Genomic DNA, 13,267 nt, shown 5'->3' with positions numbered 1-13,267 from the left:
GTACAGTAATACCTGATGCCAGCATCCAGTGTTCGCCTACCAGCCAGCCATCGTGTGCACTCGCGGGCAAGCCTGACAGTTTATTCTTCGACTTTCCGGCAGGTTGCAAGTGAAAATGAAGGGTGTCTGTGTGATCTGTGGAATAATAATAATTCTGATGTATTTTGACGGTAAGTAGTAAGCAGAAAGTTTCTACCGCAAGAAATAAAGTTTTAAAAATTGCATAGTCTTATTTCAAGAAATTTTTGTCGTTTGATTATTTTGTCACTTTCTCGTCTCACATTTAATAGTCAGTGTTGATTGAGTTACTTTTATCCTGCAAACTGTTCCTGTTTACGTTGAAGAGAGGGAAAAATCGTTGGAAGAATTTCGTTAGGAGGATAATGGCAGGATGATGACAGAGGCCTGGGATTGCACCAGGTAATGGCGCTCATCACCTGAAGCTGTTGACAGCCCCATAGCCACCTGTACGATGCCTGTCTGCACTTGTACGTGCGGGGAAAGGGGATGGAGATCTCGCCTACAGAGAATGCACGCGCGCAAAAGCACAGGCGCGATTATATTATGTCCATACCCAAGCGTGTAGAGAACACTGTGCAATTCTTAGCACAAAACGGTCAAGGGTGAGACGCAAAATCATCATCGCATTTATTATTGCGATCATCATCGTCGTCGTCGTTGCCATTATAATCGTCATCACCATCGTTGTGCACTCATGACTAAGACAAATAGCCCGGCAGCAAGAGGTCAAGACTGGACCTGAGTGTCCTCTTCATTTAGAATAGATTATTCAAGAGCGAATTCGACTTGCAGTAGGACATGGGTAATTAAGACACGGCCTCGACTCTTGAGATGCCAGAGGACTGAAGTCACGGACCTTCATTTATTGGATAATTGTCTCTCATTCGTTGCCTCCTTGCCCTGTCATAGTAGTCACAAATCGTAACAAACTTTCACAAAGAAGGGGCTTTCACTTCTGTTTCCGATTTTAAACTGGCGGATCTTCCTAACGTCGAAATTTTTTTAGAAGTGTTTAATTAAACTTTTATTTCATCAAAACCTTTTTAAAGAAGATTGAATGCAAAATCAACAGTAACATTTTCTGTAAAATCTATTTTGTTTGTATCGTGAAAACACATTTGGGTTTATCGACAATTTTATCTTATAAAAACATCGTCATAAACAGCTTCTATTGATCTTGTTTTGCCACTATAACCGCTTTCGGAATCGATATGAATGCCAAGTGTCGACATCTTGCTTTATTGTTATGACATCAACAATGCAACAGTTTGCACTTTTCCAATGTTTTTATGGAATCCGTTTACGTCTGCAAAACACGCCGAGTCTCTCTACAGGAAAGCCGAGACTGACACCGGCCTTGACCCTGAGTCACGCATCCAGGAACGAAGTGAGTAAAGGAGGATTGCAATGAGCGAGAAGTCGAAGAAACTCACTGAGATACACGCGCTGGGTGACCAGTGATCTCCTGGCGGAGTTTAGAAACAGCAGGTGACATCGAATGGGACAGTTGGCAGGGTTGACAGGTCCTTTTCACGCGCCGGATGTTGACGGCCGCGCGGTGCACTCTGGGGTTACCGAAGGTCGCATCGCCTGACGAAGCTGAAGCCTACCACAGGACCTAGCAGAGGCTGGGACAGGCGACAATTACGATGCTTTTAAATGAGAGCAGGGATGAATCCATCGACCCTCTTTCCAAGCCACACTGGTGCACGTCTCTCGGGGCCATGCACGTGAGTGCTAAGCAGCCCTGCGCGGGGAAGGAACCTGTGACCTTTGACCTGTGAGCCCTCGTTACGTTCGTCCGTCACTTCTTCGGCGTAAAGCAAACGGTCATATAGTTTCCCAGCGATATCTAATATTAGCCCTTTAAAAATAAAACAAAGCTTAAATGAACAAATAGCCCTTAAAATTAACAAAAGCGTCCCCAGACAAGCCACATAATCACAATTCTCATTTATTATCTCTAGACATGTAAAACAAGATATACATCTCACTGTCACAGAACGTACGCCCAACAGACGACTTTGTTGAGCATTTCAACGCACTAACGAAATCTTTCGCGTCCACACAATCAAGAAATGCACCACAAAGAACAGGAATTAAGTTCATATATATATTTTTCACAGCGTAGATCAGTTCACAGCCCTATATCCAGTCTTCTAAAGAAACACTTTCAATGACAATTACCTCTCTGTGTGTGTTTGTGACAATTACCTTCCCCACTATACTATGCTCTGGTCCTTTTCATCTTTCCTCTCCTCACTTTCTCATCTGCGACGAACTATCAAATACTGGAATACATGATTTCGTCTCCTGAAGACTGTGTTCATTGCAAACAACTTTAACTAAAACAGAAAACAGTATGATTAAGCAACATGAATTGAAAATTAGAGCTAAAACATACTTGTGCACTATAAATTTATTTGCCACCCACTTTTTACAAACAATTTTTATCATGCTTTAACAAATGTGTCGGGGTAACAGTTTTCTGAATCATGAATCATGCTATTTTTTAATTAATAACTTGCGCTGTATACTTATATGCATCATCATCATCATCATCATCATCATCATCATCATCATCATCATCATCATCGTCGTCGTCATCGTCGTCGTCGTCGTCGTGTGCACTCAAAAAAAAAAAAAAGACACACGCTAGAGTCATGGTAACTGCTATTAAAGTTAGTGTTTTTCTCTTTACAGGGATACACTGTGTAGGTGAGACCTGCATGAAAAACAATGACACCTGTTCGAATAGTACAGTGTGCGACCCGAGACAAGAGACATCACCTATGTGCTGTGAGTTTACTTTTGTCGGAAACTTCTTCAGTCGTTTATCTTGTGTTGATCCCCTAAACTGTCATTAAAACAACCTTCTCACAGAAACACAACACAACTTTGTTATCCTGTTGTATATCAACTGTTAAGACGTGCACGACGCACTGAGTTCAAGAAGGCATAACAAGCTCATATTCATACAAAATTGAATATTTACCATTGGAGCTACTACTATCTTTTTATTTTTAGTTTATACCTCCTTTGACGCTGGAACTCTTAGCGGTTACAAATAAAAATTGTTCCGTTCCAACATTTGATCAGTATAAATCACCACGTACCCATTCTCATCCAAACTCACAAACCTACAAACACATGCGTGCAAAAATATCCATACATGCAAGCTTAGGCCTTGTTTTCAATTGTGTTAGCGACACAGGGAGGAGGTGGTAACGTAAACTGTCATCGCGTCCAAAGAGAGTGAGCGAGAGTGTGAGAGAGTGAGCGAGAGTGTGAGAGAGTGAGCGAGAGTGTGAGAGAGTGAGCGAGAGTGTGAGAGAGTGAGCGCAGGCACGAACTAACTGGCAAATGACATATGCACTCACTCTGCCAAAGAAGGAAGAAGAAAACTCAGAGACAAGGCATCTTTTGCTTCTTTTCCTAAATCGTCCTGGAGCCTTTGTGAGTTAGGTCCTTGCGAGTATTCCTAAATCCTCTATACAGGCCTCGTGTATCCGATGCCTCTCTCTTCGGAATATTATATAAAACAGTTGCACTTAGAGAAATAAATAGATAAATAAATTTGGTAGACCAGTCCACAAGCTTGTAATGCCAGCCATGTCCTCCCACACTCACTCATCAGTAAAAGACTAACCGGGTGTTGTTGCAGTGATCAAGGCAAACGGAAACTGCACAGGCAACGAGTCCAAGTGTGTGAAGATGGCGTCCTGCCAGAGCGGCAAGTGCACTTGCAACAGCACTTGGTCGGTTGCAGGCAATAGCATCTGCTGTAAGTACCTGTACTGCCTAGTGGCTACAACAAACGGCGTCCGAACCTGAAAACTCGAACAGTAGCAGGTTCGAATCCTGTATCACGCAGCGTACTTCTACAAGTTCTTCCAGTTGTACAATGAGTCCGTGAGGGTTGGGGAAGTGAGGGAGAGGAAAAGATAAATAATGAGAGTTCTAACACCTCAAGACCCTAAGGTCAGGGGCTACCTTTACCTGTTATCTTTTGTGTTGTATCTTATGCTTTGTTTGCTTTCATGTGTTCTTTACGAAACGGCCTAACGGAACAACTGTAATAATCACGAAAATAATTAAGAGCTGTATAGGATGTAGTTATCACAAATACTGATACCTGCATCCAATGATTAACTATGAACCAGGGGCCGTATTCACTCAGCGAGGGTTAAGTCGTTATTATTATTATTATTTTTGCAGTTTCATGTGATAACATTTCTTCATATTCTCAAGATTACTCAATATCTTCCTAGTATTCTCCCGATCTCTTTAACTTTACTCTCTGGAGTCGTTACCGTTAAATCTTCAGTGATCGCCTTTTGTTGCTGGAACGAATTGTTCACATTGTTCTTTGTCTACTTCTTTGTTACTATTTTGTGATTTTTCTCAGCGCAATGAGTCCGCCTTTTGACTGAGATATTGCTCTTTATAAATTCCCAGTTATTATTATTATCCGTGGGCAAAATGGGAAAATCAAGGAAAAAGTTACGACATGATGTCCAGAACCCGCGGATATCCCTTACTTTACCTTAGGGAATCTTTGTTAAGATGTTAATCATCGGTTTGCTATAGGGCTTAGGTGTTGGTAAAGCAAACCCCTAAGGATGTACCTCTGGTTCACAGCTAAGCCTCAGGAGAAGACTGCGCCATACTTGAGACTAGAAAGTTCATGCAAATACACTGGAGACAAGATGGATGTTTATTTATCATTAATACTGTAGTAGAACATGGTCTTCATATTAACAGCTCTGAAAGCATGGTGAAGGATGCTGACACTCTGCCTTCTGTTCTCTAGTGTCAAAGTCCGGAGGAGAATGCACGACGAACGGCACTTGCGTTGCAGATGCCATGTGTGTGGACAAGAAGTGCAAGTGTAATTACAACGTGGCAAGTGACAGCATGTGCACTTCAGGTGAGTTGAATGTAACATTTATTGCCGATATTACCAGTACACGCTTTATATACTTATATACTATTTCTAATTATGCGGAGAACCAACCTGTGAATCAACACCATGCAGGGTCTCAATGTGTCAAACGAACACATCAAATGCTTACAAAATATTTTAATGATAAATAAAGTTATGTCTAAATAACAATGAGTAGATTATAAGGATAACATGAAATCACTAAAATGATTGATATTAGACCGACGCCCCAATTGTCAAACAATTAACAGTACTTACATCCGCCAAGAACAAATAGTATTAACAGTCGGGTGGTAAAACAAGACAATACATGTGTACGTGTGTCTGGCCGCCTGCAGTGACATGACAGAATACATCCCATCCTTCACTCATTCAGCATTAACCTATTCATCTACCGAAAATGCTTTTTTTGTGCAGCAGAAAGATTAATCTATTACAGAATAATCGTATTTTATTAATGCCTTCTATTGATCATGTAAGGCGTGGGCGGAAATGAGCAGTAATTGAAAAATCACATGATCGGCGATTGGTGTTTCAGGAGCGGCTGTCCTGGTCCATCCCTTCATTCTGATCATGGTCATCGCACTTGGCGCAGCTAAACTTCAAAGTATTTCTGACACAGCCTGACCCCGCCAGACAAGTGATGCATGGCCTTCCTAGAGCTGCTTTTGTTTTCATTTAGGAGAGCCTGAATGATGGACCTCTTAAACTACTGTTTCCAGATTAGCTTGACATCGTAGACTCCTGCTGGCCACGTGTTAGTTGACCTCTCACATAGCTTGTCTCAGTGACCTTTGTCTTCTAGCCATGCTTGGATCATAACATATCAAGACTGCCGATTAATTTTGTGAAGGTGAATGGCAGATTCTAACACCAATAGTTGGCTCTTCGGTAACATAAACATTACTATGCAGCCTTGAATATGTCTTGGTTTTATGTAAGTGCGATCAAGACTGTAATGACACACAACAACAACATCTCTAGAAAGAATCACACAGTACAGTTGGAATGACAAAGTACATGCAATGTAATTCTCCAGTTTACTAATATAAATTAAAAAGTTCCGCTCTCCTAGATTGAAGTATATGCCTATGTTAGAGTTGGGGGAGGGGAATAGAAAATGCTTGATAAAAGATAAAGAGCCTTCAGAAATGTAATACTTTAAACGACAGAAAAGTGCAAATAATTTTACCTTCTATAAAGGCAAACGCCAAAATCCAGCTGTCAAACATGTCAAACATTTCAAACTTACTTTGATGTTTGTAACTGTGGGTTACTATTAATTATTGACATGTACAGACAACAAACAGTGTTAGTTCTTTACGACCAAAACCATTTTGTAATCTTGTTTCACTGTCGTCTGTAGGCTTGAAATAAATGTTTTAATATTTCATAGCCTTAGAGAAATATGTATTTTTATATGTGTCAGGAGCATCATTTATTTACACGGCAGTCAACATCTTACTGTTATATGAGGGCCTAAAATACTTGTGCTTACGTATATTACATATATTTTTATATGTGTCAGACCGTCTTTTGATCTCATCTCTTTTCTATTTGCAATTAGTTTTCTATTTAGGTGTTCTAGTCATATTCGTCGTCATCTATCATCCAAGGCTTCTATCATGCTGTTACCTTCAGCTTATATATATGTAATACTTACTTCTTCTTGTAGTCTCAGAGTGCTGGAGTCACTTGCCTATGTGCTGTAAACATACATGTAATCTTTGTGTTAAACCTATCTGTTCTTTACACTTTACATACTTTTAGTTTTTTGTTTGATACACATGTAGTCTTCGTGTGCTGAACACATACTTTATCACTTCATCCTGTTGGTGGCATGCGCCGTTACCATTACCGTTAGTGTGCTTTGTTTATAGGCCCCCACACCACTACTATTATTGTGCTTTATTTATCGTAATATCAACATCTGCTCTCCTTATTCTGGTCCCACTAAACACGATGCATTTCTAGTGCCTTGGTGTCCCGTGGCCTTTATTTTGTCACTATTAACTGTCAGTAGACATTAGACATTTTATTTATTCGCTTCTTGAGGAGTACGGAGAAATTGAAATTATTAATTAACTGACAATTAGCAGCTCACCCAAACCATTTCCTCATACAAAGCTTGAATAGATGTATACAAAGCTTAAATAAAATCGAGGCAGTGTTGTACAAAAATGGAAAACTTAATGATACTAAGGATGACAGGTGTCTTTTGCTCCTCTGGTTGCTGCTGTTCCTTCTGACGTGTGAACTGCTTTGTCCCGAGAGCTCGGCATCATACCTTACAATCCTTCTTCCGGGACTTGGCAGGGAAATAATTAGAAGGCATATGTTGCTAGCAACGCATGAAGCATCACCTGAACCGTTGTTCATATCCATATTTTTGTAATCTATTTATTCAGTTCATTTGTTTATTCTTTTTCATTTCGCTCGCGTATTATTTGCTTCTTTCTTTCTTTCTTTCTTTCTTTGTTTCTTCGTTTCTTCCTTTCTTCCTTTCTTTCTTTCTTTCTTTCTTTCTTTCTTTCTTTCTTTCAGGACACAGACTTGGCTTGTGATCGAAGTTTAATATCTGGTGTCACTATTTTATCTTTGAACAAACCTAAATTTCAATTCTCTTATTTTTGTGCCAACATCTTTGTAATAGCGTTGTTTATTTAAATGCTACATTGCACTCTGTGTGTACCAATCAACCCCTTAATATTGAACTCTACAGCCTTTCAGAAGAAGTTTTAATAAAACAGTTAAAATGACCAGAAGCAGAGTGTTTTGTTTTTATAAAACTCGGTTAATTATCCTATTTCTATTTCTGTGTAAACGATTTGTCATCATTTATAAGGCACTGTATAGTGCTTCTGTGGTGGTAACTAAGGAATAAAAAGCCTGCACATGCCAAACACCAAGTGATTACACCAGGTGACTCTCACGAGTGCATGGAGACTGCATCTGCTGTTGGTGATAATGGGCAATAATTGTTGAGTAGTGCTTAACCTTTGAGACCATTAACTGAAAATACAATAACATACTCATGTACAATTTAATACCAAATACCACAAACGTAGCAAAATGGCAGTTCAGAGGGTTACAAATCGACTATACTCTCCTTCCTTCAATTCTAGTCCTGAATTTACTAAATGATCTTATGTTGTTCTAGAAAGCAAAAGCCATTTGGATCGATACAATGTGTTTGTGTCTGCGCGCGCGCGCGTGTGTGTGTGACTAGTGACTGCACATATGTATACGTGCTCGTGTGTAAGAGAGAGAGAGCACATTTGTATGTGTACTTGATTGTGTATACATGTGCATACGTGTGCAAAGATCAATAACATTAACAACAAATATCTGTGACGCACATACTTATCCCCTGAAGTCGAGGATCTGAAGTCAGTTAAAATATAAGATTACTAACATGTTTATCTTCAGAGAAAATGCTATTGCTAAAATCCGTTGTACATGGTTGATGCAGTTTCTGTATTTTCACCGTTTATATGTGAACATTTATACGTTTTTATGTTACTAGCTCTGTCTAGAAGCGTATATAAGTTCTTCGTGTTGCCTCTGTTTATATATATATAGGTCCTTATATGTTACCTCTAGAGGTAGATGCTGTCAATACATGTATGCGTTCTTCCTGTTACCTCTAGAGGTGGACATGCAGCTGTTAATACACGCGCAATTAAGTTCTTCATGCTATACGTACCTCGATCTCCGTTAACGCAAAATTAAGTTCTTTCTTACATCTCAATATACATGTATGAGTGTTCATGTTACCTCTAACTATACATGTATACGCTCTTCACGTTATCTTTAGAGGTAGACAGATGTCTATATGTGTATAAGTTATTATGTTACCGTCGATCGTTTTTTTTTCTTTTTGACAAGATGTGAACTTGTATATATATATTGACTGCAGCTTATTGACATGACCAAGCAGCTTAAATGGCCTTAGCAGCTGTCTCGTGTTCCAACTGAAGGATTTTAGTGGGTTTCAGGACATTCATACCTTTGTAGAGTACATATATATATATCAAGGACAAAAAAGATATACGTATTCAAGACAATTAACCTCGATCAGATTTTTAAAACAAGCATTTGCAGTTTTTCTTCTTCCTTTTTGAGGAATATAATTCGATCGGATCAATATAAAATCTTTCAAATCCTTCGACTTCTCTGTACGTGTCATTGGGTAGGTGAATAAAGTAGAATATAAATTAAAAGAACATGCTAGCTAGAACTTATCAAGGTTGGAAGGGATGCAGGCACGCAGCTGTTTGGAAGGACACGAAGAGGCAAGGCCAAAGATATTTAAACAATGCTGTAAATGCAACAGGTCCTGCCTTGCATGATCTGTTTTCAGTGTTGAAAATTTCTGCAGCTCAAGGACAAACTGTAGAACGAACGACTCCGTTTACGGAAAACAATTACTTGGTCGTTAACTGGAGCTAATCTTCTCAACAACACTGTAATAACGCATTTCCCCGCTTGGCAATAATCTCAATGCGTTCGAACAAATGAGCAGCAAATAACGTAGCACAGCTTGTAAACTGCAAAAAAAAAAAAACAAGAGAAAGAGGAGTAGGTGACAATGAGAAGAAAATAAAACATTTTCCCTAGCAGCATCGGAAACCATAAGCTCAAGGGGTCCACCAAGTTTGTCTTGATCCGACTGTGATACAGGGGGTCAATCTATCGCAATGCTTGACTCGTCTTGCATGGCGCTGTCAGCGCATGCGCACATAAGCCAAGCTCCACGCTCGCCGAGGCGAAAACAGAGTGCGGGAGATCATGCCCACATATAGGGTCGTGACCCCTAACAATGGCAATGACTCTTCGCCATGGCGTGCTACATACGACCACATGCGTGCAGGCAAAGCCGCCATTTTCAAATGTGTGAGTCTACACTTTTCCCAACAGAAAAGCTTCTCAAGCGGTCAATTTCTATACTGATACATGTGTTCGACGCTTCGATAACAGTACGTATAATTTTTATACTCTATATTAACATAGTTATGAGATTTTAACTACAGAAATGTCCAAATTTAACGCAGAATATCATTCTAAGAGAAAAAAAGATTAAGAGTACACATTAACGCAATAAATGCACAAGTTTTCCAGACAGAGGTAGAAATCGTGCTCAGCAGTTCTGAACGCTTGCATTTGATAATTCTTTAGCCGTTAGCAATGGAGAGAATTTGGAGCTGTCAGAATTTCCTCAAATTGCGATTACGAAAGTGGAACGTAACAGAGCTTCGACAGTTCCGTCTGTTTACTGGTACGATAGCGTTAAAATGCCAGGTTTCTTCGGGCAGTATAATATTTTTTTCTCTTATTTATTGTGGGTTTGTTTTTTTTTGTCTTGCAAGTCCTGGGCTGTGTGTGAACTATGCTGATTATTAGGCTCATAACCTTTCATGTTTATTTGTTCAAGAAGCAGTGTTTGTATGGTAAAGGATTTTGGTGTAAAATGTACTTGCTTTGTCACATATTGCTGATAATGTTGACAGATTTGGTCCTTTGGACTCTTAACTCTGCCTCTCAATTTTTATATTTTTTTAGGCTAGCTTAAACGACTTTTTTCAAACACCAAACTTTCCACTGCAGCAGCTAATTAAGAATATTTGTCAAAGAGCAGCATAAGGATTGTGTTCCAGTGGTGAACCAAAAAAAAACTTATATAGATAGCCCATTGACAACTGATTGTGACTGGAAGTATCATTTCAGACAACTTTAATGGTCTTTTTCAACAACAAATCATAATAACTGCATAATGGTCAATAATTTATTTTACTGTTATTCTAGATAGCTGGCTGCTGCATTTTAAGATGAAAGTGGTCACAGGGTGTGCAACTTCCCACTACAATCTATTGAACCAGATGCAAGCTTCATTAATTAGAGCTATAAAGCTGATTCCTCATGGTCCTATGCTTCCAGTTCTCCTGCACAAGTCATTAAGTAAGTGCAATTTACTTTTTGATTCATAATATTCATAATCCTTGTGCAGAAAGAAAATTTATGAAGCATGTGACCATTAATGGTCAAAATGACTTCTATGTTATTGTGTGCTGCAGATTTAAGGAAGGAGAAAAAGATAATACCTGAACTGTTTGAACAGTCATTACACCACAGATAGTGTAGCTTTTGTTGTGATGCTGCACTATAAGAGTGTGTTATTATTATACTTTTGATCTTGATTTGTGAAATCTTATTTGCCTTCTATATTTATTTCCATGCAGGTAACTACCAAGAATCTAGCTGAATCTGCAAGGGACAAAAATGTCGGAGGTGGAGAGTGATGACAAAAATGCTCCCACTCAACCAAAAACGATACGGATAACTCCGATTAGATTTCGGTCTGTTTTCATTTCCTCTGCTTAATTTTAGGGAATTTTTTTTTGGTGGACATCATGTAGGGACACAAGGCTGTGTCCTCTTTCTGGTAAAATAGCATACAGTGATAAACAAGTTTTGTACAATAACAATAAAAATGTTCTTTAAAAATTTTAACAACCTATCAGCAGCTGACAGTTTTAAATGTACTAAGCTGAAAAAAAGTTTATGCAAATGTATTCATTTGACACAGGGATGCACAGCTAACAGCGAAGGAGAGAAGGATGCCGAGGAATCACTATATGCTGACCATTCAGTTATGCAGCAATGTCCACCACCATTGCCATACTCTTTGCCACTAGTGGTTGGCACCATCTCAAGGGTGTCCCAAGTAGCAGCTTTTCAAAAAAGGACTGTTTCACCTTTGCCTTCACACCCCCAGCGCCTTCCGATTCCATTGTCTGGTTTTCAGCCTGCCAGCATAAAGACCCATAACCCCTTGGAAGGTAATTTAAAGCCATTTTGTTTATAATCATTTTAGCTTTTTTTCTTCTTACCCTTGGCCAAGAGTATGAACAGTGCTTTTATGAGTTAAAACTGGAAGCGGAAAATCCCAGCCTTTGCCATAGTGAAAAAATTTGAAACAAATATGGATCACATATCAGATAGATATGACAAATGGTAAAGATTAACCAATTAATGGTATTTTCCAGGCATTGTGAACTATAGCAAAGCTAGAAAGATCATTATTTTTACATGTTTTCTGCTATTGTGTTCTTAGGTTAGAACTAAACTAGAGAAAGTTGGGATGCAACAACTGTCTCTTCTGGAAGAGATGAAGAATGATACAAACAACCTTAAAAGGATGTTTACATGGATGGAGGAACAAGAACAGGAAAGGCAAAATGACACGGGAAATCTGCCAGAGGGGTTCCAGTCTCGCTTAACAATCAGCAGAAGATGTAGAGAGTCTTGAGGGAGATATGAAGACAGACCATAAAAAAGGACATGCTTGGTATGTGCTTTATTCTGATTTGTTAGTAGGAGGAGTCAAATCTTTTTATCTGATTCCCTTTAAAGGTTTCCATACCATACCATTCATTGTATAAAACTAATGACATGTTTGCAGTACTAAAAAGTAATAAAGGCATTGTTATGGTGGCATTGATTAGAGCAGATAGTAAATTTTCTGTACCACTTTTTCTTGGTTGTATGAAACTTCCTGATTGTTGCTGTCTTTTTTTTTGGGGGGGGGGCTGTCTTTAAATACTAGTTGTCATAACAGGTTTATATGTTGCCCACTGCAATTTTTTTTAAATGATGTGTATTTATTTTTGTCTGTTTTCAGGAATGCCATTCGGTGATGCGTCGGGCTTCACATTAAAGCATGTAGTGAGGGGCATTCTATCTGTGCTATTTTCAACTGAGTTGGCCTGATCTTACAACTTCAATGGGACTCAAGAACCACCCCTTCATTTTTACAAACAGTTCAGGTAAGGATTTAAATTTGACTCTGTGTGTGTGTGTGTATACGGTACATTAATACATGCCTGTCATAAAATAGGACTGTTTGGATTGTTTCTTTATCTTTTAGTTATGAACCTTACCTTTGACTCTGCTAGGTGCAGACAAGAATTTTCATGAGTCATAAAAAAAAAAAAAGCATGACAGGAAGATAAATCAGGCCTGGAGAACTGTCCCTACCTCATTTTATTGTGATTGAATTACATTGCCAAAATAAAATATGGACACATGTTTACGCAATTTCTAGTGACTGTAGTCCTTTAATCAGCTGGGTTAACACTGTGTAGAAGGAATTAAAATGACAGTTTATAGACATCTTTACAGTTCCCATGTATTGGGATTGTTTTTGAAAATTAGAATTTCCAGAGTTTTCTGCCTATAGAAATTCTAACTGAATTCAAATGCAGTTCCACTTGTAGTCTTTCTGTTTATAACGCTTTTAAT

General features: G+C 38.9%; 1 protein-coding gene across 1 annotated transcript; it reads left to right on the top strand.

Moving 5' to 3' along the window:
• LOC112560416 (G surface protein, allelic form 168-like) lies at positions 1-6,357 on the top strand. Its single transcript, XM_025232274.1, has 5 exons — positions 1-170; positions 2,725-2,820; positions 3,686-3,805; positions 4,835-4,951; positions 5,505-6,357. Exons 1-5 carry the CDS (start codon positions 116-118, stop codon positions 5,591-5,593), a joined length of 477 nt encoding a protein of 158 aa, XP_025088059.1. The 5' UTR covers positions 1-115; the 3' UTR covers positions 5,594-6,357.
• Positions 6,358-13,267: the final 6,910 nt, after the last annotated feature.

The sequence above is a fragment of the Pomacea canaliculata genome, linkage group LG3 (genome assembly GCF_003073045.1).
Source record: "Pomacea canaliculata isolate SZHN2017 linkage group LG3, ASM307304v1, whole genome shotgun sequence".
Lineage (NCBI taxonomy): Eukaryota > Metazoa > Mollusca > Gastropoda > Architaenioglossa > Ampullariidae > Pomacea > Pomacea canaliculata.
This window is presented reverse-complemented; position numbering and strand designations above follow the sequence as displayed.

Bases quoted from the DNA above. Each gene is read 5' to 3' on its own strand.
- LOC112560416 (XM_025232274.1), top strand. From the start codon at position 116: ATGAAGGGTGTCTGTGTGATCTGTGGAATAATAATAATTCTGATGTAT. The intron at 3,806-4,834 runs GTAAGTACCTGT...TCTGTTCTCTAG, and splicing joins TGCAGGCAATAGCATCTGCT to TGTCAAAGTCCGGAGGAGAA. The intron at 4,952-5,504 runs GTGAGTTGAATG...TTGGTGTTTCAG, and splicing joins TGACAGCATGTGCACTTCAG to GAGCGGCTGTCCTGGTCCAT.